The sequence below is a fragment of the Cervus elaphus genome, chromosome 12 (genome assembly GCF_910594005.1).
Source record: "Cervus elaphus chromosome 12, mCerEla1.1, whole genome shotgun sequence".
NCBI lineage: Eukaryota > Metazoa > Chordata > Mammalia > Artiodactyla > Cervidae > Cervus > Cervus elaphus.
The window spans coordinates 73,647,549-73,674,379 of NC_057826.1; the positions used below are offsets into that span (position 1 = coordinate 73,647,549).

A 26,831-nucleotide genomic window follows, 5' to 3' on the forward strand; every position below is an offset into this window, starting at 1 on the left:
TAATATTATAGGAAGGGTAGAGGCAGCAAACGAAATTGTTTCCCATGTAAATCTTCTCACTTGCCTTTTTCCCCTGTTTACCATCTACCCACCCGGTCTCCCACCACTTAGCATCCTAGATCTCAGCAGATGTCCAACATTTGGGGAAGCACCTGGGGGACTGTCACTAAGCCTAAATAGATCTTAGGGAGCAAGAGTGAGAAGTAGAATGATTTTGATGTTACCCCCCCCCCCATCTAAGAAGTACCAAAGTCAAATCCAGAGGCTTCTTGACTCTTTGTAAACACATGCAACACAGATAAACACATATAACATACTTCTAGTACCAGTAAAGGTCATTTAAATGAAAACAGTAGCTTATAACTTTTTAGAGACCAGATTACCAATATCTATCAAAAATTTTAAATATACATACCCTTTGACCTAAATTAGGATATACATGTTTACATAGATGATGTTACTGCAGAACTGTTATATACAAAAGCCATAAAAAAGGAACTGGTTAAATGTATTCTCTCTTTAAGAAAACACAGGTGGAAATCTTGTGACCTTGGATTAGGCAATAGTTTCTGAAGATTGGACATCAACAGCACACTTAACCAAAGAAAATAATAGTCTTCACCAAAATTTGAAACTTTTTCTCAAATAACAAGTATCATTTCTAGGAATATATGTCTCTTCTATGATTTATATTCTCATAGTTCCCTTGATTCTGACATACTTTTTCCCCCAAAAGTTGAAGCCTTTGTTAATCAAAGGACAGTGTCAAGAAAGTGAAACGACAATCTAAAATAGGAGAAAATATTGTCAAGTCATAATCCGATGAGGATCTAGTATCCAGAATATATAAAAAACTTAAAATTCAGCAATAAAAAGATAAATAACTCAGTTAAAAATCAGAATTTGAAAAAAAAAAAAAAACAATTTGAAGAGAGATTTCTCCAAAGAAGAAACAACAAATGCCCAATAAGAAACACATGAAAAGATGCTCAACATTATTAAACATTAAGGAAACAAAACCATGAGCTACCACTTGACAAACACTAGAAGGGCTACAATTAAAATGACCAACAATAACAAGTAGTGGTGAAGATGTGAACGAATTAGAGCCCTCACATGTTACTGGTGAGAATGTAAAATAGCACAGCTTCTTTGGAGAATAGTTTGGCAGTTCCTCAAATAGTTAAACATATAGTTACTATGTGATCTTCCAATTCTACCAATTATACCTGAGTATATAACTAAGAGAATTAAAAAGAAACGTTTATACAGAAACTTGCACATGACTGTTGATAGCAACATTGTAATAGCCAAAAAATGGAAATAACCAGAATGTCTATCCATTGATGAGTGGATGAACACCGTATGGTTTATCTATACAATGGAATATTATTGTGTTATTTGTTCTATTTTACTATTGTATTATTATAAAATGGAATAAAGTATTGATATATGCCACAAAATGGGTGAACCTTGAAAACATGCTAAGTGAAAGAAGCCACATAGAAGGCCACTGTATGATTCCATTTATATGAAATGTCTTGAATAGGCAAATCCATAAAGATAAAAAGTAGATGAGCAATTGCCACTAGCTGAAAGAACCAGTGAAAGGGGAGTGATTGCTAATGGGTACAATGTTTCTTTTGGGGGGGGGGTGATGAAAATGTTCTGGAATTAGTGGTGATAGTTGCAGTGTTGGAATATACTAGAAAACATTGAATTGCACACTTTAAAGGGGTAAAAATGAATTATCTCAAAAATGCTGTGCTGAATTTCTGTGATACACATTTTTCTTTTATAAATAGTGGCCAGAAAAAGTTGCACTGATATATACATACTATGATGTTTGAGTAATAAAATACAGCAGGCTCCCCTAGATATTCAGGAGTCCATACTGATATGTGAATGACTCAACCAACATATAAATAAGTGGGGAAGAAGGGATAAATATTTCTTTCAGAAGAATTTCAATTAATATAGAAGGGGGAAATAGAAAATCATCACTAGAAAATCACAGTAATAATTGCTCATGGATGAATATTAAAAAATCAATGAAACAGCATATTTGCATAGTCTAAAAAAAACTTACCTCAAAATGTATTGATTTTGTGGCAATTATCAGATTCTCTGATATATCTCCCCCTTAGTGGTTTAGTCCCCTTCCCCTTGAGTGTGAGCTAAACTTAATGACTTGCTTCTAACAAACAGATGAAAATGGTACCGTAAGAGAAATATCTGGCAAATATCACCTCAGCTTTAAAAATGATCAAGGTTAACATCACTAGTAATAAGTCATGTTGATATGATTGCTTTTGATATGATATAACAAGAAGGGCACATCATCTCTTGTATTCTTCCCTTAAATTCATAATTTTAATCTATTCATGAGAAAAAAACAGCAAAGCCAAACAGAGATTCTACAAAACCCCTGACCAGAACTCTCCAAAAATGTGAAGACTGGGAAGTCTGAGAAAGTGGCACAGCTGCAGGATTAGACTAAGCAGCCATGATGACTAAATGCAATGTGGTATTCTGGATTGGACCCCGGAACAAAATAATGACATTAGTGGAAAAATCCAAATCCGTATCCAAATTAATAATATTATATCAACATTAATTTCTTGGTTATGTAAGATGTTAACAGAGGAAGCCGAGTGAAGAAGGGTATGTGAGAAGATTCTCTGTAAATCTTAAATGATCTTTTTTTTTAAGGACTAAAAGTCATTCTACTGGAAAAAGCATCAACACAGGTTCTTTGGGGGATGACTGTGTCTGGTTCCCAGTTCTCCACCCAGGTACATGGTAGGATGATACTTCCCTCCCCTTTGACACTCGTAGAACCATGTGACTTGCTTTGCTCACATATATAAAATATGAGTGGAAGCCATGTTTCATTTCCAGGTAGAAGATTTAGCAGCGACAAGTGGTTTTTTCCTTTTTTAATAAAATGCTATCAGTTCCTCATATTTATTATTTTTAACTGAAGAACAGAGTCCAGGTTTCATCTGACATTAAATATATTCCAATAATCTTGCCTGGGAAATCCCATGGACAGAGGAGCCTGGCAGGCTACAGTCCATGGGGTCAGACATGACTGAATTGACTTAGCACACGTGCAGGAGAAGAGACTGTTCCAGTGTGCGAGGATCCTACAATCCAGTGACTGTCATTGTGGAACTCATCACAATCCTGAAATTCTCTTCTCTAGGAACTCAGAAAATATTTAAGGCAGGGACTTCCCTGGTGGTCCAGTGGTTAAGGCTCTGGCCTTTCACTGCAGGGAGCCCATGTTCAATCCCTGGTCTGGAAACTAAGGTCCCACAAGGCCAAAAAATAAAATATAATAATAATTTTTAATGTCCTCTTTATTTAAAATAATACTTTAAAAATATTCAGTGTAAAACCCAAGCTGATTGTCCTTTCAACTCCCTTGGGTGCATATTTACTGTTACCTAGAGTCTGTTCTTGTCTTCACTAACAGCAATTATACTTTGGCCTCACTGTATATCTTCAAGAAAGAACACGCCCTTCATGTGGACCTGGCCAATAAGACCGAGTCTTAACTGAGCAAGTAGACTTTACTTTCTCCAGCCCCATACCTCCAGATTCAGCTGGGGAACTTTGATAGAATTTTTAGAACTTGGAAGACAGACATCTAGGGCTTCCTCCTGTCCTTGGCCCATGCTTTCAGGGGAACAAAAGGCAAAGATTGAAACCATCGACTTTCTGGATGATGCTGTGTCATGGTTCTCTGTAGCATTTCTGGGTAGTATTATGAATCATAGGTTTCAAATTACCTTAACTTGGACTTCCAGTCACAAGGTACAGTGGAACAGGTGGTCTAGAAGGCATATTTAGAGCCCTTGCATGAGGCACATGAGAAATGATAGAAGCATGACCTATAATTAAGACATCAGCTGTTGGCACTCCTCATGTCTTTATCCTTAGGATGAGGAAGAATATGAGGCTTTGGTAAAAATAAGATAAAATTCTTCAGGTGATTTCAGAGCAAAGTAAGAACAAAACTGGGTACCCCTCGACTCCCTAAATCCTGAAAACTCTACATCAGAGTGCAGTGGTATTTCTCTGAAAGAACCCTACAAACCCAGGATAAAATCCTGTAATAGCACTAGCTTATCATATACAAGTCCTCAAATTCTTGGACACAGAAGATCCTAAACCCTTCCATAACCCTTAGAAAGAAAGGGACTCAGGTAACTTCCTCTCCCATAAAACAGATGATAAGAATACAAGGTTGGAGAACTTTTACCTAAGAGGGTCACAGTTCACAGCTAGTCCGTGTGTATGCACTGTTTCACCTTTCAACTCATTTTAATCTTTGTGACCTGCAATTTGAAAGATGACCATTTTGTGATCTCTTCCAAGAAGGCAAATTACTATACTGACTAATGCTTGCAAGTCAAGTGGCTGCCGCGGGTCCATTAGTGTCTATGAAAGCCAGGAGACTCACTCTGCTCTCGGTATCCTGGCTTCTCACCTTTCACCTGGGCTGTTGGCTCTGAGTAGACGGGCTGTTTCTGTGAGAGGAAACTAGTGGTGTCCTGGTTCAATCCTAGTTCTTTCCCAGTGCCCTAGACAGGAGACAGCTGACTCATTCTTCCTTCTCTTCCTCTTTGAACAAGTGAGAGGTCTTCAGATATCTGTTCAGCCTAAGTGCTCGTCAACATCACTTTCATACCTCCTCCTGGGAGGAGTCATCCCTTAGGGTCCTGGGGCCAGCAAATGACACAAGAATTCTAAAGCCTAATTTCAAAGAATATCTATCAAAGATCTGCTTCACTTTCTTACAGTTCTAGTAAGGATTAATGTAAATTCAGAAAAGATACATAAGAACATCCATATTCTTCCCTCTTGGTCCAAATCCACATGAGAACACAGGCAGGACTCTGAGATTTTCTGTCCCTTTATTCATATAATTGTATCAAGAAAGTAGCCACTGGGGTCTTCAGGCTTTGCCTCTCTAGCACAAGCAGCCTCCGCACCCTGAGTAGTGATCTTCATTCCCAGGAGAGAAAGTAGACATTGCCCTGTGTGTCTCCCACTGCGAGTTGCAGGGTAGAGTCAGGACCCAGCCAAGGTTCCAGGCAGCTCACTGCCCCTTCACATCGGAACAGGCCCAGCTACAATGGAACAAAAACGGGAGATGAGGGCTACAAGCCTAGGGCCTTCTTACTGACTTATTTGTCTCCCACACCAATGACTTTTGTTTAGAAACAAGTTAGTTACACAATATTGCAAGAAGGAGAGAAGAAAACAATTTTGATCTTCTGTCTTTCCTTACCCCAGGTTTGCTCTCTGACATCCCTTTTGTCCTCCATACACACACACACACACACACACACACACACACACACACACACACACACACACACACACACACACACTTACCAGCTGCATACTGGGTCTCTCCCACAGTTTAACATCTCTGTCCTTTGAAGCTGTTACCAGCAACTCAGGCAGCACATGGAGAGCTGTGACAGGGCCTGAGTGGATCTTAGAGAGGAAGAGGAAGAGGTGTGGTGAGTTCTAGAAGGACCCTTCTCAGTCAAGGGAGCAGAGAAATTTGCTGGGTCAGACCTACAGCCTCCTCCCCAATATCTTGTGACCTTTCCCTCAAACCCACCTTTCTACGTTGCTGTGTCTTTAGCTCTGTGACTGTTGACCAGCTATAGGTGTCAGTAGATATACATGACTCTGTCTCTGAAGTTTGAGTTGCAGGCATTTCTGCTTTTTTCTGCCAGATATTACCTGTGATCCATTCTCCTTCATTGGTGCATCTGGCTAGGTTCCACAGCATCCCATCAGAGCTGGCACACAAAAATGAGGACTCTGCCATTTCAAGGGCAGAATTTGAGTCAGGTCTTAGACTTTGAAGAATCCACTATCCTCCCTAAGGCCATCTCTGGATTCCTTGGGCCCTCCCAACACCACTCACCAGATCCAGGTTTGGCCTGAGTTACTGATATGAGGGTATTACTGGGATTCTCTAAATTCAGATCAAATTCCAGGCACTCTTCAAACTCTCCTAATTCCTTTTGCCCCTGTGAAAGGACAGAGCATTTTGTTTAGACTACTTGTATCATTTACTGCTTCCCAGACAAAGTAACTCTTTTCTGCTCTGGGCTGGTCAAGAATTTTCAAAATTGTATCCATGATACAGTAAAGTATACAAATCTTAAATGGACATCTTGATAAAATTTTACACATGTATCCATCCATGTAATTACTGCCCAAATCAAGCCATAGTACATTCCACCACCCTGGAAAGTTGCCTCCATGTCCCTTACCCTATCACCACCCCCAGAGTCAACAATATTCTGACTTCTGTCACTATAAATGAGTTTTGCTTGTTCTTGAACTTCATTTAAGTGAAATTATATATGTACTCTTTTGTGTCTGGCTTCTTTCACCTGGTATAATGTCTATGAGATATGTCTGTATTGTTCCAGACTACTACACATAGTGACAAGACAAGAGACATGAAGATAATGCAATTAAGAAAATGCCTAGGTTGATCACTTCTCAGCCTTTCGGCTAAGATGAAGGGTAGTATAGGGACTTCACAGGTGGCAGAATGGTAAAGAATCCACCTGCCAATGCAGGTTTCATCCCTGGGTCAGGAAGATCCTCTGGAGGAAGAAATAGCAACCAGCTCCAGTATTCTTGCCAGAAAAATTCCATGGACAGAGGAGCTTGGTGGACTACAGTCCATGGAGTCTCAAAAGAGTCAGAATGGCTAAGCTACTGAGCACCCACCTAGGTTTATGGTTTCCCACAATTCTTTTAAATACTAGAATCTTCTTTTGTATCAGTGAAATCTTACAAGGAAACCCAATATAAAACACTCTTCAGTAGAGTTCCAGTTGAAGGAAGAGAAGGAGATTTGAAACCAACTGCTTTTCCCTTCCTTCCTCTTTTACTCAGTCATGCCCTCAAGACTTTAAAATAGTAGTCCTGAACAAATGGTTCTTTTAACACACGCCCAAACAGAACTTACTGAAAAAGGAAGAACTTGAAGTTTCCTTGACTGCAGGACAAACACCCCATAGTCCTGGTGGGTGGACAACATCATAGGATCTTCCGAATAACTTTCCCTGGTTCATAAGAAAGGAAGAGGCTAAGTCCGGGAACACCCCTGCATAAGACCCCAATGTTTGTTTTAGTTAGACCCAACCTCAGGGTCACCACTAACCCACTTTTCCTTTTTCTCCAGCCTAAGAGAAAACAGCACTTAGGGTCTTACCAGATTACAGAGGGCTCATCACCTGGCTTCATGTGCAACACCCGCAAATCCGCTTTGGCCAAGATGAGGGAGTGACCATCAGGGGCCAGGCCTACACTTGTCAGGAAACCTAAGTCCTCCTGAAGAACTCGGTTCAGGCGAAGACTGAAGTTCAAACAGGGCACATGGACAAGAAAGAGTCTACTTTAGTTCACGTCTCTCGGGCTCCTCAGTTCCCCATGAATTCCTCAGGAGTATAGTACAAAACAAAATGTATCACCATCCCTACAAATTGCCTTCTTTCTGTTTCTCTCATATTAGTATTTATCATACTATCACCTTAATCGCTCAAACTAGGAATCTCTAACATTTTTGTCCTTTCCTTCCCTCCTGACCTGCAACTAATCGAGTTGCACTGCAGAGTCAACTTTCAACGCATGCCTCAATCTTTCCCTCTCCATCTCATCCCCATTGCCCAGATTAGGGCCTATGTTATGTCTTCCTGGAACTATAGCATCACCTGTAAATGTGGTCCCCCTACCTTTAGTATCTCCCTACTACTATCCATCCTCCACATGGCCACTAGAGTTCTCTTTCTAAAATTCAGATAATTATTCTGCTCAAAATTCTGAGCTATACTCAGAATACACCATGCACTCTCACACCCCTGTGCCTTTTATTAATGCTATCTCCTCTTCCTAAAACACCATTCCCTGCCCTTACTTTGAGCCCAATCTCAAACAGCCACTCTTGTAAACAGTAAATTTCTTAAACTCTGCAGCCCCAGGAATTTTACATAATTTATTACAGCAGTGATCATTCCACATGTTGTCAGCAGTTTACTTATATTCATACTCTACTACTGTGAGCTCCCTTAAATAAAAATTCATTTCAATCTGGTTCATGCTGCCTGGCCCAGAACTTAGCATACAGTAAAAACTTGATAATTATTATTTTAATTGACTTAATGAGGAACAGAAAACAATTTCCCAGGGACCTTTCCCCTGCTTACTAATATTCTGTTGACCGAGTTCAGAAAGAAAGGGGAGAGATTTAAGAAAATCCCAGGTTTTACCATATCCATTAACCCAGCTGCCTCATTTCACCTGACATTTCTGGGTGTTGAACCCATCTGCAGTTCCACTTGCCACTCGCTGACTTTTTCATTAGCACTGACAACAATCAAGGTGTGTGCTGAGTACCAAAGCAGAGCACTGATGCAGCCCGGAGCCTAGTGAACACAGTTCAGTTCCGTTCAGTTCAGTTGCTCTTTGCGACCCCATGAATCGCAGCACGCCAGGCCTCCCTGTCCATCACCAACTCCTGGAGTTTATTCAAACCCATGTCCATCAAGTCGGTGATGCCATCCAACCATCTCATCCTGTTGTCCCCTTCTCCTCCCGCCCTCAATCTTTCCCAGCATCAGGGTCTTTTCAAATGAGTCAACTCTTCGCATCAGGTGACCAAAGTATTGGAGTTTCAGCTTCAACATCAGTCCTTCCAATGAACACCCTTCTGAGGAACCAGGATTAACCTGTCCACACCCACCACCCCCAGGCTTCTACACAACCTCTGACCCTAGCACATGCCACCAGATACACAGCCAGGGCAGAATTCACATAAAACTGAAGTTCACTCCACTCACCTGTACTGTGACCACAGCCTTAGCTTCCTGCCACAAGGTCAGTTCCCCAGCTTGATTCCCAGACACTGCTGCAGAACCGTCTGGGGCCCAGGCCACAGCAGTGATCGCTGCAGGACTCCTAGGTCTATATGTGTCATCTGGAGAAGAAAGGAAGTGATTCATTAGGAGCTGGACCACTGTTGGGGTACAAGAGGAGAGAGCAGGCTACCCTTGATGTTCTTGGTCCCATTTACACACACCACCCCCCTTTCACACCTTGCCTCTCTCCACACCTCACTCACCTGCCTCCTCGGGCACCTGCCAGAGCCGTAGGGAGCCATCCTCTGAGGCGGTCAGCAGGAGGCCTGAGGTCTCTGAAACAGCAGCTGCGCTGACTGGGCCACTGTGACCCAAGAGAGTGTGTGTTTGAAACACCTGGAAGGGAAGGATGGAGACAGAAGAGTGAAGAGCTGACACAACAGGGGCTGTCCCACTACCCCCTCCCACGGCCCCCAGCCCGGTCCTTTCAGGGAACTCACCAAGAGTGGATGCCACAACCGTGTGGCCCCATCCAATCCAACAGTCACCACCAGAAGCTCTGACCCCAGCTGACCGGCTGGTAAGATGCAGAGGCTGAGTCAGAAGAAGGGGAGGAGGGAAGAGGCAGCGGGGACCCAAAAAGGCTGATACCCCGTTACCTGCGTGGGGCTCCAGAGCAGCCACACAGTGGCTGATGGGTCCTGAGTGAGCGGGGATGCTGGTCATCTCCACACCCTGATGGTCCCATACTCTCAAGGTCCCATCTCGGCCCACGGATACCACGTGCTCCTCCTGCCCCAGGAAACAGGATCAGAGAAGAGTCACGCTGAGCAGGACATGGGAATTATGGTTCCCATCACAAAGGGGCGGGCTGAGCATTAAGGGCCGAGAAGCTGTTGTCAAAAAAAGAGGACACCCCGGCAGTGGGACCAGGGGGCTCAGGGCTGCCGTCCTGCCACAAGGTCATGACACTAGGATACTGTGTCTTCATGCTGTCCCTCCCCTCACACCAAGCCTCAGCCTCAACACCCCAACCCTGGTCTAATTCGGGCCCAAGCATCTCACTCTTGGTACTTCTTCTGACCTTAGGATTAGAGACCCAGTGCATCCAGCCTCCCAAAGTCCCCTTAACCTTCCCAGGGACCCCCAGTGAGCTCTCCACCGCCTTCTCACCACGGCCACCACGGCGCTCACAGCATGCTGATGACCCAGGAAGTGACCAAGCTGCTGTCTCGACTCTGGGTCCCACAGGGCCACAGAACCATCGCTGGAGCAGGAGATCTGCAGAGCCAGAGGGCAGAGGAGTAGACTTAACCATCACCCCTCCAGCATCTCTCTGGGCTTATAACGTAGGATGCAGGGCAGTAAGCCTTGTGATTAAGAGCAATGGTCGTCCTGCGGTCTAATCCTAGTTCCACCATTCATTACTTGGTACCATTTCATCTCTCTGGGCCTCAGATTTCTCATCTATTCAACCAGGATAAGGACAGGGTACCTACTGATATGGGGCTGAAGCATCTATATATAGGACTTAATACACTGCCTGGTACATAGTGAGCACTGAATAAATAGTAGCTACTGTCCTTGTTATTAACGTAATGTCAGTCAACAACTCTGTCTCACCCTGACAAAGGTGAGAAGTCTGCATCACCCAGGAGAGATCTATGCCTAGAAGCCAAGACAGACTATGGCAAATCTATTCAATTGTTACTCATTTCTCTTTGAGAACAACAGTGATTCTACGTTGGGAAACTAGGCTTTACCAACCCTGAGTGCATAACTTGAGACTGATTTTTCACTTAAGACCAAAGAAATCATAGCAATACACGTCTCCTGCAGGAACAGGGCATCCTAAGTCCTTAGAGAGACAGCTCTGTGTTCCTGTAAGAGCATGGGTTTTCTTATCATAAAGTTTACCGGCTCAGCTTCTTCATTTACATGAGCTTGGAAATGGTCTTTAATCTATCTGAGCTCAATATCCTTGTCTATGAAATAGAAAGAATAGCAGTAACTTCTTTACAGTGTGTTGTAAAGACTATATGAGGCGATACATGCTAAGGGCTTAGTCAAATGTCTGGCACATACTAAGTGCTCAATAAGTGCTCTATTATATTGGGTGTTAGAAAACTATATTAATACTATATTATTATAAATGAGTGTTAGGAATAGGACGAGGTAGAGAGTGTTGACTTCCCTCTCCCAGGAACCCTGCTGAGGCCTGTACCATCCCAACACCTTCACTCACCAGGAGGCTGTCTTTGGTCCAGGCACAGCCAGTGACCCAGTCTCGGTGACAGGCAGAGAAGGAGCAAATCAGAACAGGGGCTTTGGGTGTCCTCACATCCCAGCAGAGCAGGCTCTGGATACAGGTACCAAGAGAGGGGGTCGTCAGGATAGTAGGAAAGAGGTAGGAATAGCAGGGCCATCTCAGGTAAGAAGTTTCAAGGAAAGAGGGCATAACAAAGGAGGGCAGGTGGGCAGATCCATACCAGGAGATTTAGGAAGCAAAAAGCCAGAGGAAGCAGTGGGAAGTGAGCTGCTAGGGAATCCAGGGGCTGTGGGCCTCCAAGGGGCTGGAGATCCAGGGGGAGGAGGGCCCAGGGGTGCATCCTCCTGAGACTCACCCGATCCCTGCCCCCGGTGGCCAGCCTGCATCCATCAGTGCTGAAGCTGCAGCAGCTTACAGGGCCCTCATGTCCCCGGAGCTCAGTGCTACGAGGAAAGTCTTCTGTCTTTTGTGGCAGCATCAGCAACTGCCTTGGCCACAGGCGCACTGTGAAGTCCTCTGCATTGGAAATGGGGAGAGAGGAAGATTTCTTGAAAAGAGGAAGTGAGACAGGCCTGGAAAGACAAAGACAAAGGCAATCCTGGGGGCTGAGGATGATGTCTGAAGGCACAGCTCCAAGGGAGGGACTCCGTGAGTCACACTGAGGCCTGGGACACAGGTCTGTCCCATGCGAGATCACAGGACAGGAATGTCAGGACACCCAGCTCCGGCCCTGCAGTTCTCTCTCTCTAACTGCACCTCCACACCCACCTCTGCTAAAGTGCTCAGTGTCACTCTGACCAAGTCTCCTACCTATAAAGGACTAAGGCCATCCTGCATTTTCACCTCGACATCTCCCTCTCTCCTCCTATGGGAAACCCGTCCCTTCACACAGCAAAATCCCCACAGGGCAGAAACTCACAGGGTTATAGGGATTACAAAGGCATCCCAGAATCAGCGTTAGGGAACAAGAAGAAAACAGTCTAGGCTGATTATGCAAGCTAAATGCATTTTAAAACACTCTGAATACAGTCGAATATGGTTGAAATGGTATGTTTTATGTGATTTTTACCATATTAAAAATAAAGTTTAAAAACAGTAAATAAAAGCACTTTGAAAGTTGTAAAGAAACAAAAAGTTATACAGGTGTATTTTCACACACATATACACATGAACTGAAGAAATGTGTTCATATATTTAAAAGGAACAGTGACTCACAAGCCTGCCCACTGTACCTGAGGCAACGGCCAAGAGTTCCTGGGAGGTGGCCAGTCCCAGCACAGGCTTCCGGTGTCTGGACAAGAGCCAGAGGGACTGAAGGGAGCCCCCCTGGAGCAGCCAGCCCTGCAGGGCCCCGTCTTCGGCACCACTCACCAACACCTTAGAGCTGAGCCAGGTCAGAGCGGACACTGCCACATCGAGCGCTTGACCCTGCGCCCCCTGGGAAGCTAGAGAATAAGACACAAGAGAGTAAGCCGCTTGCACAGGGGGCCAGAGGAGGGCAGGGACAGAGGTGGGGGGGTTCTTTCCAGGCTCAAAGACTCCAGCCCTCCTCCCTTCGGTACCTGAAGAAATTCTGTAGATCCGAATGCCATCCGCTCGGTACCCAACAGCTACCTGATCGCCATCTGGGCTGAGAGCCACAGAGAGAGCAGGAGAGAGGTGGGGGCAACCAAGGCACCCACGGGGCCGACCCAGAGACCCGGACCACACCTGAACCTGCGGGCCGAGAAAGGGGCTTAAAGATAACCCACCCTCTTCTCCGCCCCATAAGTCCTCCCTCCAGAAATTCGTCTGGAGAGCTTCTGTGCACACAGCCACAGCTCTCTCCCTGTAGCTCTCCAGCCAAGCCCCTCTAGACTCCTCGACAAAGGCCCCACCCTCACACAAATATTTCCAGGCCTTTGCCGCCCCCGCCTCGTAGCCCACCACCAGCTCTGGGTAACCTGACCTTGCCATCCTCTCCGGCCGTCAGTAACTGGCACCCAGCTCGCAGGAAGAGGGTGGCAGCAACGAAGCCTTGGTGGGCAGGGAAGGCAGCCAGCCGTGCCCCCTCCTGCCAGGCCCACAGCTCCACCATCCTGTCCAGACGGCCCACGGCCACAACCCGCCCGGAGACGCCGAAGGCCAAGGTACGGACAGAGGCTCCCGGGGCCCCCAGTTCCTACACGAAGAGGTAGAGACTGGAACGGCAGGGCCTGCTCTCAACGCAAACCCAGGGTGAGCCAGGATGCAAGTGCCTGCCATTCCCCACCTTCCACTCCACTCTCCCGTGCTTCCCGCCACAGGGCCACCCAGCTCCTCTCACCTTGGTGACTCTGAGCCCATCCATGTGGAAAATGCTGAAACTGCCAGCCCAGCTGCCAACGGCTATCATCTGTCCTTCTGGGTGGAAAGCAATGCAGTTCAGGGGCTTGGGACAGGTGTGCTGGGAGGCCAGCTGCCCTCGGACTGTGTCCCACAGCTGGAGGAGAGAGAAGGGGAAGAGGGCACGAGATGCTGAATAGATGCCTGAGCTGCTGGGTCCCAGAGCTCCAGGGGCCACCTCGTCCACTCCCCAGCCCCCAGCAGGCCAAGCAGTCAGAGCCTCTGCCCCACTGAGAGAGCCACCTCATGGGGCTGATGCCACATTTAGGGCCCTTTTCACCACCACAGGCCCCTGGTTGTTACCTTCAGGCCTCCGCCCAGGCACACGGTGGCCAGCAGCCGACGGTCTGGGCTCAGGCAGCAGCCGGTGATCTGGTACTGGTGAGCTTGGATCTGGAGCACCCTACCCCAGGGAGATAAGGTCAGGGTCCCCTGGCCACAGCCTCCCTTCTCATTCCCCTCCCCCTGGGCTTCAAACAAACAGGGAGGGCCCTCACGCCAAGCATGGGGGCCCCTTACCGACAACCATGTTGAAGGTCCCAGAGCTCCAGGAGCCCATCAAAGGCAGTTAGAAAGAGGGTGTTGTCCGAGAGGAATGAACAAGAGGAAACCCCATCACCGCCACTCACCATCGACCTCTCCTCCTGTGACAGCAAGCGGAGAAGTCACTCAGGGCACTCCCTTGACCACCCCATGTCCAGCTCCCCCAAGCCCCAACCAGGAATGAGGTGATGGCTAGAAGGGCTGAAGCTCTTGGCTCTCTACAGTCCCTGCTAAGTCTCAAATTATGGCCCTCTGGCCCCACAGCAGGGATACTTGTGAAAAGTGCAAAGTTCTGGGCCCCTCACCAGACCCAGGCCAAGCTTGAACAGGTTCAAGTGGGACCTCATGATCCAAGTGAGGTCACATCGTCTCCCCCATTTCAAACCCCATAAGCATCCCCAAGTCACAGAAGATTCTGATTGGTTTGAGTTGGGAACGACACTATACACATACATATATATGGGGGAGGGGGGTTGACATGGGTGGAAGAGGAGAGAGTGACTGTGGCTGGGGGGCCCACCTCTCCAGCCTCATCTCCTAGGACCCTCCCTTACCTACACGCCACTACAATCATTGCCAGCAGCTTAAGGAAATGTTCCCCCCGATGTTTGTGCCCAGGCTCCACACTCAACCCGGAACACCTGCCCTTCTCATCCTATGTCCTCTAGAACCTGCACAGTTCACTTAGTTCTTATCTATGTCACATGGCCACATTCTGGTTCCCTTTTTAACCTTCTGTGCCTTAAATTTCAACAAAACTAACCACCTGGTAGGCAAAGACACACTCAGGACAATGTCCTAAGTCCTGTGTTTCTTGCAGTGCTTAGCACACTGCCGTCAAAGGAAAGTACAGAGTAAGCATTTGCTGCAGGATTGATTTTTTGACCAAGCCCTTGGGATCTGATGTGAAAGTAAAGTTGCTGAATCTAACAGGGTGATAACAGGTAGATTTGGCTTGTCTTGGGCTTCGGGGCAGGCTGGGAGGTATTCTGAAGATAAACTCTGCCCCTCCTTGAGTGTCATACCTGCCAGGTTCTCAGGTCCAAAAGGTAAACCGTCCCATTGGCAGTGCCCACGGCTGCTCTTTGCCCGTTAGGGGAGAAGGCCACAGCTGTGGGGGAGGAGGAAACTGCCAGGGACAGGCTGGAGCTACAGAAAAAATAGCAAGAAAAGGTGGAAATGAGGGATCAGGGGAAGGATGTGCACTTCTGTGCCTGAAGTCCCCTCTCACTGGTGACTCCAGTCTGTTCTTTATTCTCTAGTTTCAGAGAGGGCTGCAGCTCGCTCTCTGGCAGGGCCTGTCAGCATCTGGGGTCAAGGGTTTTACCTTTGCTGGTGCCCCAGGGTCTGAGGTTTATTAAGCCAACGCAGCATGCGCCGGAGGTGCTGTCGCTGGGAGAGCCGGGGGGCCTGGCGGCAAAGAGGCGAGTCCAGAGGCTGGTTGGCTACCTGCTGGTGCAGGAGCAGTGGATACCGGCTGAGGATGGGAGCCTGCTGCCTCAGGAAGGTGTGAAATGCAGCAACATCAGCCTCAGGAAGCTTCTGTTCCCCATCAGGGACTGAAGAAGCTAGAAAAGAGATGCAGAGTATCACTGTGGAGACAGCCTTGACCCCCATGAACCCCGGCACCAAGTCAATCATATGATGTGTCCAAAATGCTAAGTCTCGAAGTGTGGCCCTCTGGTCCCAGATCAGGCACATCTGTTAAAACTACAAAGCTGGGCTTCCCGGGTGGCTCAGTAGTAAAGAATCCACCCGCCAATGCAGGAGACACGGGTTCGATCCCTGATCTGGGAAGATCCCACATGCCACAGAGCAACCAAGCCCGTGTGCCCCAACTACTGAGCCTGTGCTTTAGAGCCTAGGAGCCACAACTACTGAAGCCTACGTGCCCTAGAGCCTGTGCTCTGCAACAAAAGAAGCCACCGCAGTGAAAAGCCCACGCACAGCAACTAGAGAGTAGCCCCCACTCACTGCAACTAGAGAAAAGCCCACACAGCAATGAAGACCCAGCACAGTCAAAAATAAATAAATAAATAAAATTATTTTTTTTAAAAAAGTACAAAGCTTTCGGTCCCACTCTAGACCTAGGAAGCCAAATCTGAGGACCCAGGCATCAGCGATTTGAACAAGTTTCCCAAGTAATTTTACGCCCGCTAAAATTTAAGAGAGCTGAGTAAAAGGTCTCCTAAGAATCATTTGCTTACCCTGGTGGCATTTTTCACCTAGGAATAGAAATCAACTGCTCCTTCCATTACACCTCCCTCTGAGCAGGACCCCATGAACACACCCAGGACCCCACAGCTTGGAGAAGACTCCACCCCGTAACTCATCTCACCGTAGAGGGCGTGGGCCTCCAGGAGCTGAGAGGTCAGACCCAGTTCCACGTGTGCGGCCACCACGTGGAGACTGGTGAGGAACTTGGCAAGAAGGCCACGGTTCCCGCTCTGGAGCTGGAAAGTCAGACGGGATTCATTAGGGATGTGACAAGGCTGGTGAGGAGGGATAGTCTAGTCTTGGACCCTGCCTGTGCAGCTGACACTTAAGACTTAGGAGCTGGGACAGAGGATCTGAAGGAGGAGGGCTGGAAAACTGAAAGAAGAAACGTACAGAGTGTGGGGACGATGGTGGCAGTTGGGGGAAGTGGGGGCTCAGAACGGCCAAAGCAGCTCCTTGGGAGAAGGTGCCGATGGGATCTGGGGACTAACCAGGTGGTAAGGCAGGTCTGCCAGGGCTTCTGGAGGGCACCTTCGGAAGGTACCTGAGGCATCAGGGTCACACGTCTTCCAGAGCTGAGCTGCAAGTGTGGGTCACAGGAAGAGACACTGAGATGAGCTCGGCCCTGAAGCATCTCCAAAGATCACATTCCTCAGGCTACAGCGAGAACCATCCCCTCACTGGGGCGGCAGGTGAGGAGGCCAGACGATGGGGAGCGCCAGGCCCCACGCTCAATGCCCCGGGGGTTAACCGGGCCGCAGTCACCTGCAGTGAGGAGGTGTGCTGTCTTCTCCAGCTCCGGTCTCTTCCCGTAACGACACCTGGCGGCCGTTCTCAGGGGCCCATCCTGGAGGCAGAGCCGGGTGCCGGGACGCTCCAGGGGTCCCTCCCCTAGCAAACTGACCCCGTGTGAGGGAGAGAAGGCAAGAGAAGAGGGAGAAGGCCTGTCAGTGAGCAGCCTGGCACAGAGGTGGGCTCCCAGTCCCACCTCAAACAGTGGTAACTTGAGTGACGGCCATCCAGGGTCTGGAGACCAGTGTCAGGGGCTATACCAAGCGAGGAAGAGGATGAAGAGAGAGGGTCACATGGGGCCCTGCCTCAAAGATGGGGAGGCACAGGTCAGTGGGAGCTCAGTGGGGGCACTTGTACCTGCGCAGACTCTGGACGAGGTAGGCAAATGGGCCCATGGGGTAGGGGTCCCCGCTGTTACCAGCAGCCACTGCTTCTTCCCAGGTCTTGCTCCCCCTGGGAAGGATCCGCCAGGCACTCAACACTCCATGCAACTGGTCCACGGTCAGACCTGAAAACCCAAGCTCGCTGAGGCCCTAAACCGGGCAGCATACCCATCCCCACCTAATCCCTCATCACTCCCTGCATGGCTTGCTGAGATCCCAACAGAACCAAGGTCATCCAACCCCTGAGCCCACTCCAAGCGCTGACCACTGCGTGTGGCCTCAAGAGTGGCCAAGGCTTGGGGAAGGACGTCGGGGCCATGCTCCTGCTCCAGAGTGCCCAGGATGTGCTGCAGCAGCAGAGGGACGGTGGCCGGCAGCGTCCGGAGCCTCTCGGAAACCTGGGGGAGAAGCGCGAGGGGCCTCCGTCGGTGCAGGGAAGGGGAGAGGCAGCAGGTTGTGGGTAGGAGATGGGGCAGCAGGGAAAAGCGTGGGAAGGGATAAAAGGAAACACTGGTGGGAGGGAAGCAGGCTGGGGGCGTGGGTGAGGACTGGCGAAGGAGGAGGGTGGGAAGGGGTGAGGGATGGGGATGAAGAGCTTGAATGGAGAATGGGAAATGGGGTTAGGATACAGAAGATGAGGAGGGAGGGTTCACATCCTCCACCGACCTGCTCGTAGAGCGTGAAGAGCCTCAGGTGATCGGTGACCAAGCGCAAGTAGAGCGGCAGGACTGAGCCCCGCTTCACCAGCAGCAGCCGCATCTGATGAGACTCAGAGGACTCAGCACTGGACCAGAGAGCCGGCCCGCGCCCCCCCCAAGCCCCATGCGGGGCAGCTTCTCCTCTGAGAGCCCCCACAGGGGAGAGACCCACGGTGTCACTCAGGACACAGCTATCTCTGCCCTGCACTGCTCTGCCCAGCTCACCCCACTCTCCCCGCCGCACCCGCTGGTTCAGCCCACCCAGATAGATAACCACAGCCATTCAGCAGGGGAAAGGGACCAGGTAATATTATCAGCAATCACAGTCCTCTTCCCCCGCACAGACTTCCTGAGAAAATGAAGGAGCTGGTCTGTGCGGGGCCGCTGGTAGCTTCAGCACTCAGATCCTCCCAGCTCCCAGATTCACCCCTCACATCTACCAGCGCCAGCCTAGACCCAACCTGGTTGTTAAACGGTGACTCCTCCAGCCGCTTCCCGTACAGGGCCAGTTCTTCTCGCATCAGCCGGGCCCGGGCAGGCGGCTCCAGAGGCCCCAGGACCACCACGTGGGCACCTTGACTCTGCTGAAGGGTCTCCCCCAGGCCAGAATCACTGGACACGCTCAGCACCAGGTGCACCCACTGTGGGATTTGGGCAAAAGGGAAGCAATGGAGAAGGCAAGCGGGGAGAATATTGTTGGAGAAGCCCCTCTCCCTGCCTCATCCCACCTCGCCTCCTTCTCACACTCACCCGGGGAAGGGTCTTTGGGATCCAGTCCGAGATCAGCTGCCCACGCTGGTCCACCAACCTGTCTGCCCCATCGACGATCAGCACCAGAGGCCGGCCAGTTTTCAGGGACTGAGCAGACTTGGGCAGCAGCCTCTGCTGCAGCTCCCACACCAGGCCCCTGTGTACAGACCAGAGGACCAGCGTCAGCGGGGGTGGTGTCAGGGGCTGTCAACAGGCCGGTCTAGGCGGGGGAGAAACACACCGGTAGGTGCTGGGGAGGGCACTTGGCTCCTCCAGTCGGCTATGCAGATAGGCACAGAGGCGTCTGATCAGGGTGAGGGCAAGACTGTGGTCAGGGCGGGCCCCTGAAAAGTGGAAGAAGACTAAGGGGGCCGCCGCGGCCCCATCCGGAGCCTGCAGGGCTGACACGAGGGATGCCTGAGGGGGAAGAGAACAGAAAACACGGTCACATTTCACACACACCAGCTTCCTGTGCCCCACCTCCTTAGCCCTCCTGAGCACACACAGCCCTCCCTCCCTCCCGCCCAGGCCTCTGGGACCCCGTACCAGGAAGGCGGTCTTGCCCTGTCCCGACTGCCCGGTCACCAGGCTCAGCCTCCCCTGGTGCTGTGTGAGCTGCCGCGCTGTGTCCTGAAGAAGGCGTGGTCGGGCAGGACTCGGCGGCTTCTTTAGCTGCTGAAAGTTGGCCTGGACCAAGTCGTCATCTGGCACTGGCTGCTCCGGCTGGGCCCCGGGCTGAGGGCACATGGGGCAGTGACTGTGTATGTTTCCAGGCTCCTCAGGACCCGAGGCCTAAAACTTACAGCCCCCACCAAGTCACTTCCCACCCAGGACCACCCTCCCCTCCCCGCTCCACTCCCCTGGCCACCATCCCGTCTGCTGACCTGGAGGTAAAGCTTCTGGATCATACTCCACACATCCTGCAGAACCAGCTGCCCAAACTCCTCCAGCCCCCCGACATAGGGCCGGCCAGCCGCCACACCGCCCCACTCACAGCGGTATCTGTGGGCACAGCGAGCACCAGCAGGGTCAGAGCAGGCCTGGCCCACTCCTCATCGCACCTCTCCAGGCAGGTGCCCCCTACCTCTCCCAGCTCACCTGCAACAGGTGATCCCTTCCTGTCTGCTCAGGTAGCTCTTCAGTTCTGAGATCCGATGGGCAGCCTCTTCAGACTCAGAAATAAAGTCCGATTTCCAGGCATCTGGCACAGAGCTGACCACCAAGACACCCCAAGAGTGGGACTGGATTCAGACCAAAGCATCTCTCCACCCCCAGCCACCAGACCTGGCTGTGGTTCCCTGAAACTCCTCAAGAAACTGCTCCAGTGGAGATCTCCTGCCTTCAGCTGCAAGGCAAGCTCTCTGATTCCTGCTTCTCCATCCTAGGCCCCCCTCTTGTACTCTGAACGTTAGGGAGAGAAGACACGCCCACTGAGCCTATTTGGCCTTCTGTGGTGGTACCTGAGAAAGCTTGAATCCCGGAAGTAGAGGAGAGGCTGGGCAGAAGGTTGCAGGCGGAGACCCCGATTCAGGAACTGCATCACCTCCATCTCTGTCACAGAGCGACCTGCAGGGTACTGCTGGGCCTGCAGGGAGCAGGTGGGTTCCGTCCTGGTCACACTATACCCTCCCGTGAGACCTGCCATGACCCCGGGGCCCTTCACCTCGGTAATGTTCCCCTCTCTCTCCAGACACTAGCCAGTAAAAATAGAGCTAATAGCTAACATTTATTGAATGCCTCTCACAGGTTGAACATTTTTTGAGCATTCTTGATTTCTGACTCTCATAATAACCTTTCAGTGTAGACATCACTGTTTCTCTTTAATACAGGAAGAAGTTGAGGCTAGATTAGCATAAACCATTTTCCATTAAGCCTCACAATGACAGAAGAGAGATCAGAACCCAGCTCTGTCGGATGGCAAAGCCTCATCAGACCTACCGCCTACCTCTCACATCCTGTGGCCAACCCAGAGGTATTTCCCAAAGGAATTCCCTCATCTAGGACTTGGTCACTCACAGAACCTTCTGCCTGTGTTTCACTTCAAGTCTCAAGGATCTGCCTGTGCAGAGTCCCGGGGTTCGAGACACACCGTGGCTTCTCCCACCCCTGCCCCAAGCGTGTCTGTCTTACCCAGCGGAAGTGAGGATGGTCAGGGAGGCTGTAGTTGGGGGGAACATAGCCATAGCGGGAGCCCAGGATCCCCACAAACAGCTGTGAGTTCTCCACCTCCCCGAGGCACACTTCCAGCTGTCTGCAGGAAGGTTATGGGAGCACTGTGTCAGGGAGAGGGGGCCCGGCTCACATCCCATAGCATCCAAAAAGAACCTCTGGCCCACAGTCCTCAGCCACCCTTGCAGCCCCAGCCCTGCTGCCACTCAAGCCCCTCATCTCCAACCCAGCCCCTCTTCTCAGCGGCCGCCACACCTGTTCCGACGGGTCTCCTCCTCTGTGATGCCCCAGCGCAGGTCGATGGCATGAAGGCTGATGCGGTAGGGGGCCGCTCTGGCCTGCAGTGCCGGCAGCAGGGACCTCAGCAGCAGGTCCCGCTCCCCATGCATGTCCCGGAAAGTGGAGGAAATGAAAAGCCGGATGCTTCGCCATCTGCCGGTAAACCAGGGGTCAGCCTCACAGCCCATAGACAGGGCTGTGACCACCCCTCACCCTGCTGAGCCAAGTACAACAGATGGCAGGGGGTATCCAACCGGCCTCCAGTGAATAACAGGCTTGTAACCTCAAATGCAGAGCCTGGAAATTAAATCCCACTGGCTATTCCTCGTGTACCCCTCTTGTGTCAGCAATGATTATTATGCATCTACTATCCTGCCCATGAAATGGACCCAAGTTGCACTGAGGGGTAAACACAATCATTCTCTCCATTTTACTGATCAAGAAACTACAGCTTGAACTTCCCTGGTGCCCTAGTGGTTAAAAATCTGCCTGCAGGGGACACAGGTTCAATCTCTGGTCCGGGATGACTCTACATGTCATGGGGCAACTAAGCTTGTGAGGCGCAACTACTGAGCCCATGCTCCAGAGCCCATAAGCCGCAGCTACCGAGCCCACACACCACAACTACTAAAGCATGTGGGCTTCGAGTCCATGCTCCACAACAAGAGAAGCCACCACAATGAGAAGCCTGCATACAGCCACTAGAGAATGACCCCACCAGCTGCAACTAGAGAAAGCCCACACCCAGCAAGGAAAAAACCCAGTGCAACCAAAAAGAAATAAATGAAAGAAACTACAGCTTAAGACATCAAGCAACTAGCCCAAACTTCAGCTACTATTTGGCAAAGCTAGGATGAGATAGCCATGGCCCGGGCCTCTAAGCCCTCTGTCTGAGCCCTGGTGCCTGCTGCCCGCCTCACCTTCTAACCCCCATTCCCTAGTGCAGTAAGGGGCATGCTCACCATCTGTGTTAGACAAACCCCTGCCTGGGAAGAGGAAATGTTCCTCAGCAAAAAGAACAAGCAGCATCTCAACAGCCAGAATTTGTCACTTGAGTTTATCTAGGTTTCAACTAAAGCCCCTCCCAGTTCACAAAGGCATAAAAAACAGACTGACCCAAGCTGGGAAACAGGGGCCAAGGGGCTTGGAGTATTCTCTTCCAGTGGCCGGAGAGACTGGATCCCTGTCTTCCCTGGGGGTGGTGGAATCTTGAATATTTTGTCCATTTGGCCTACATGTTCTAGAAGCCGGGAGGCCCCACGTTCTGCAATGAACCTTAAATAAAGGGTGACAAAATAAATGAGAACAAAATAGCAGAGTGAGAGGGAATCAGGAAGGTCTTCCAAGGGGGCAAGGGACAAAGATATGGCTAAATTAGGTCAACCAGTTAAACAGAGTATTTTAGAAAGATTACCATAAAAAGTAAACATAGATTTAAAATAAGGAAGGAAGCAGAACCAGAGGAATAAGGGAACAGAGAAGAAACCAGATATAGTCCCTTCTGTGTGCATGGTTAACGGGCTTTCTGGTGGACCAGAGGCAACTGGGTTGAATGAAGGTGTAACGATTAAAGCTGATCAGCTCTGGGCTTGATTAGCTCTGTACCAGCCATGAAAGCTCCCTGGGGAGGGAGGAGCATGAGGCTTCCTAACATGCGGCAATGGGTGGCATCCAAAGGAATTGGCAGAGGAGAAAACAAATAAATGGGAAGCCTAATAGTGCAGAGAAAAACAAAGAACAAAGATTTCTGTAGATCAGGCATAAATAAATAAAGTTAACATGGTATTTCCTCTGAAATGGAATGGAATGAGGCTTCAGAGAATGAATGGAAATGATGGGATCAACTCCTGAGTGGTACCCTTAAAAGCAAACAGTATAATCTCATATATTCCCTTTTCTCCTTTCCTATTAGATTAACACAAAAATGATGGTTGGAGCTGTAGCAGCCATCTTGAACTATGAAACAGAAGAAGAGTATTTTAAAATGGTAGAGCAACAGATAGAAGATGACCAGGTACCTGTAACATTATGTTGCTGCCATGCCTCGGCAGCTGTAAAAGCAGAATAATCTTTTATCTTGCTTAAAAATAGAAGTGGTTAGAGCAGAAGCCACAGATAATCTCTAAAAGATATTCTAACAAAGCCCCCAACCTCTCCAATGTCGATGCTATACTTACTTCAGTATCCCATCAGTACAGCCTGAGAGTGTCACATCATTGGGATTCAAATCAGTACTTCTGGCAAAGAAAGAAGTCACTAGCAGTCAGAAACAGTGCCAAGAACACAGAGTCACTGCCCCCTAACACCCTAGGATGGACCACCACCCCCACCTCTGCACCTTTAACAGGGTTCTGTGCTAGGCTAGAACTGGGGCAGACCATCACAAAGGGGTGCAGAGCCAGGCTGAAGACTTCAGAGAAGGTTCTAGCACTAGAAGTGCAACAGAGTTAAGAGGCAGAAATGGGGAGGGACCAGGCAAGTGGGAGTATCCCAAGCTTTAGTAGGGACAGACAGGAAATATGGATCACTATCTGCTGGCACTGAGCAAGGAACACGAGCGCCCTTACAGGTAACTTGCCCTTAGGAGAACACCAACAAAGAGGCACTTGGGATTCACATGTTGCCAGAAAAGCTGTTTGGCTGCATTTATCAGTTTCTCATTTGTAGTTCGGCCAAAGACAATGACCCTGTCCACCTGTAAGATGAAAGGGGAAGGTCTGAGACCAGGGAGGTGCCAAAGAGCTCAGGATATCAACAGACAAGATCTCTGAGGGCAGAGGAACTAGGAGAACTCTGAGATGGGTGTAAATGGCCTTTCTGGAGAGTACTTAGGGTGGGAAAAGTCATTTCACCCTGACTTGAAGAGCATCAAAGTGGAGTTAGGGGTTGCCAAGATATGAAAGCAACCTAAGTGTCCATCAACAGATGAATGGATAAAGAAGATGTGATACACACACACACACACACACACACACACACACACACACACAGAGGAATACTACTCAGCCATAAAAAAGAAGGAAAACTGGCCATTTGCAGCAACATGGGTAGACTTGGAGGGCATTGTGCTAAATGAAATAAGTCAGACAGAACAAAGACAAATACTATATGGTATCACTTATGTGTGGAATCTGAAAAATACAGCAAATTTGAGAATAAAACAAAAAAGAAGCAAACTCACACATATGAACAACAAACTAGTGGTTACCAGTGGTGGGCAATATGGGGGTGGGGGGTGGGAGATAGAAAGTACTGGGTGGGGAGGTGGGAGGGGGGATCGGGATGGGGAATACGGGTAACTCTATGGCTGATTCATATCAATGTATGACAAAACCCACTGAAATGTTGTGAAGTAATTAGCCTCCAACTAATAAAAATAAATAAATTAATTAAAAATAAATAAATAAATAAATAAAAATAAATAAATTTAAAAAAAAGAAAGAAAGAAAGTACTGGATGTAAGAAAGGCTCAAGGATGTATTGTACAACATGGCGACTATAGTCAATATTTTATAACAACTGTATTTGGATTGTAACCTTTAAAAATTATATTAAATTTTTAACAAAAATAAAAAATAAAGTGGAGTTTGGGATAAGGGCAGTGTGCAACTGGCACATTTAGGCTCATAAGAGCTGACTGTCAAAGTTATAGGAATTCTGTGAGCCAGCTGTTAAATACGGCCACCATCAAATATTAAATTGTATAAGCTCACAATCAAATAAATTACATTAAAAACAAAGTAATAAATACTAAAACATCATCACTTCCTAATTATTTTACCACATTTTATCACTAAATACTCTTGACCTTATTTACATTCATGCTATATATATTACAGAATTACTAAATAAAGGTGTGCTACTGAACAACTCTTTCTAACTCTGTTGTCAATGAAAAATGTTGGTAGTTTGAAATCAGTCATGGAAGGAGTATTTACACCATGGAAATTAGCAAAAGCTATTAACCAAGACTGATTTTTTTCTAGATTGCTATTGGAGGCAAATATCTACCAGCATAAAAAAAATATTTACCAGCATACCACTGAGTAGGGGGTTGCAGTCAGCAGTGTATTGTGCATAGGTTGCAAAGAAGCTTTGAAAAATGAGATACATCCGTGTGGAGGAAAACGTGGAGGAAGGGAGGGTTTCTCAGGGAAGGGGCAGTACTCACAGGGACCCTTTGAGTAGCCAGAGACAGCAAGTGCTTCCCCAAAGTAGTCAGGGACTGTTCACAGTTTTCATCTGACTTCTGAAGGAAGAAACTCACGTCATGAAGTTGCACGGGAGATGGTCAGTAAACAAGTACTGTAGTCTGCTAATCTTCAGAACTGAGTAGATCCAAGCCTTTCCTGAAGTTAGCTGTTCCCAGGCCTCTGTCTGGCTATGCAGTTTTGCAAGGTGGGGGTGAGTGTCTGACCTGGACTTGAGCTTGGAGTTCGGTGGCAGTTTTCAGGATGCCTTCCTCTGCCTTAATCACAGCAGTCTTCACAATGCCCCCTCCACACAGCAAAAGCTCCACCTGCTCTGTCCGTGCCATCATCATCGCAATCAACAGCAGCACATAGTTCAGAGGGGGCTGATTGGACAAGCATCAGGATGAAACAGGCTCCCTTATTTTAGAATCCACTTTGCCCACGCAAATCTGGAGGCCAAATGTCTCCACTGGTTAGGGAAAAGTGGACAAAGTCCCCCAACTGAGATAGTTTCAAGAACTTCTCTGGTGGTCCAGTGGCGGACTCCACGCTCCCAATTCAGGGGATCCGGGTTTGATCCCTGGTCAGGGAATCAGATCCCACATACTGCAACTAAAGATCCTGCATGCCACAACCAAGGCCTGGCACAGCCACATAAGTAAACAGGGGATCTTCCCAACTCAGGGATCAAGCCGGGGTCTCCCGCATTCCAGGCAGATGCTTTAACCTCTGAGCCACCAGGGAAGCCCACAAATAAATGAATACTCCCCCCATAAAAATAGAAGCCTTCACAGGTGACTCGGGGTAAAGAATCCACCTGCCAAGCAGGAGTGTCTTACCCCTTGTGGGTTGCTCTTGGGAAGGATTCTGTCTGCACTGGCATCTGTCAGATAGACCAGGAGGGTGCGGCCTGGCAGCGGGGGCAGGCTGTGTTTGACGGAGAGGTTCACAGCTGTCTCCAGGGCCTGTCGATACCGAGCCAGCATCTCTCGGTCACATTTCCACTGTCTGCAGGCAGGAAAGAAACAGACGGAAGGGCCAGGGGTTTCTCTGTTTGCCACTTGGAGGCAGACGGGAAGATGAGAACTTGCCACTCAAGTGTAAGTCTCCACCTGTCCACAGCCTGTCTCCAGTGTCAGTAGAAAAAAAACGGGGACAGAACTTCTCTCAGCCCCATTCTACAGGACTCTGCTAATCCATCCCATGGAGTAGACCCACTCTCGGACACTGCTTGCCATGCTTACCACATCAATCCATATTTGCTTCAT

General features: G+C 48.9%; 1 protein-coding gene across 4 annotated transcripts in view; it reads right to left on the bottom strand.

Moving 5' to 3' along the window:
• Nucleotides 1-4,908: 4,908 nt before the first annotated feature.
• Nucleotides 4,909-26,831, bottom strand: part of TEP1 (telomerase associated protein 1) — a 44,547-nt gene continuing 22,624 nt past the window's right edge. Inside the window, exons 13-55 of one of the 4 annotated variants that reach the window (XM_043919382.1) lie at nt 26,403-26,571; nt 25,788-25,946; nt 25,542-25,619; nt 23,938-24,065; nt 23,548-23,607; nt 22,487-22,645; nt 21,347-21,523; nt 21,053-21,173; nt 20,383-20,507; nt 20,021-20,134; nt 19,807-19,924; nt 19,469-19,657; nt 19,164-19,339; nt 18,923-19,079; nt 18,634-18,813; nt 18,141-18,233; nt 17,740-17,872; nt 17,449-17,599; nt 17,065-17,198; nt 16,791-16,879; nt 16,421-16,535; nt 15,410-15,650; nt 15,108-15,231; nt 14,059-14,183; nt 13,843-13,942; nt 13,481-13,636; nt 13,124-13,336; nt 12,738-12,891; nt 12,408-12,620; nt 11,531-11,691; nt 11,152-11,265; nt 10,080-10,187; nt 9,566-9,698; nt 9,407-9,483; nt 9,170-9,302; nt 8,889-9,025; nt 8,350-8,474; nt 7,265-7,408; nt 7,019-7,115; nt 5,957-6,062; nt 5,645-5,850; nt 5,410-5,514; nt 4,909-5,141 (exon numbers count right to left, since the gene is read on the bottom strand). In XM_043919382.1, the coding sequence (XP_043775317.1) occupies nt 5,019-5,141; nt 5,410-5,514; nt 5,645-5,850; nt 5,957-6,062; nt 7,019-7,115; nt 7,265-7,408; nt 8,350-8,474; nt 8,889-9,025; nt 9,170-9,302; nt 9,407-9,483; nt 9,566-9,698; nt 10,080-10,187; nt 11,152-11,265; nt 11,531-11,691; nt 12,408-12,620; nt 12,738-12,891; nt 13,124-13,336; nt 13,481-13,636; nt 13,843-13,942; nt 14,059-14,183; nt 15,108-15,231; nt 15,410-15,650; nt 16,421-16,535; nt 16,791-16,879; nt 17,065-17,198; nt 17,449-17,599; nt 17,740-17,872; nt 18,141-18,233; nt 18,634-18,813; nt 18,923-19,079; nt 19,164-19,339; nt 19,469-19,657; nt 19,807-19,924; nt 20,021-20,134; nt 20,383-20,507; nt 21,053-21,173; nt 21,347-21,523; nt 22,487-22,645; nt 23,548-23,607; nt 23,938-24,065; nt 25,542-25,619; nt 25,788-25,946; nt 26,403-26,571 (5,920 nt within the window). In that variant the 3' untranslated portion in view covers nt 4,909-5,018. Of the gene's footprint in view, nt 5,142-5,409; nt 5,515-5,644; nt 5,851-5,956; nt 6,063-7,018; nt 7,116-7,264; nt 7,409-8,349; nt 8,475-8,888; nt 9,026-9,169; nt 9,303-9,406; nt 9,484-9,565; nt 9,699-10,079; nt 10,188-11,151; nt 11,266-11,530; nt 11,692-12,407; nt 12,621-12,737; nt 12,892-13,123; nt 13,337-13,480; nt 13,637-13,842; nt 13,943-14,058; nt 14,184-15,107; nt 15,232-15,409; nt 15,651-16,420; nt 16,536-16,790; nt 16,880-17,064; nt 17,199-17,448; nt 17,600-17,739; nt 17,873-18,140; nt 18,234-18,633; nt 18,814-18,922; nt 19,080-19,163; nt 19,340-19,468; nt 19,658-19,806; nt 19,925-20,020; nt 20,135-20,382; nt 20,508-21,052; nt 21,174-21,346; nt 21,524-22,486; nt 22,646-23,547; nt 23,608-23,937; nt 24,066-25,541; nt 25,620-25,787; nt 25,947-26,402; nt 26,572-26,831 lie in introns of those variants that run through there. The other 3 variants (XR_006343885.1, XR_006343886.1, XR_006343887.1) reach the window with 3 other exon arrangements.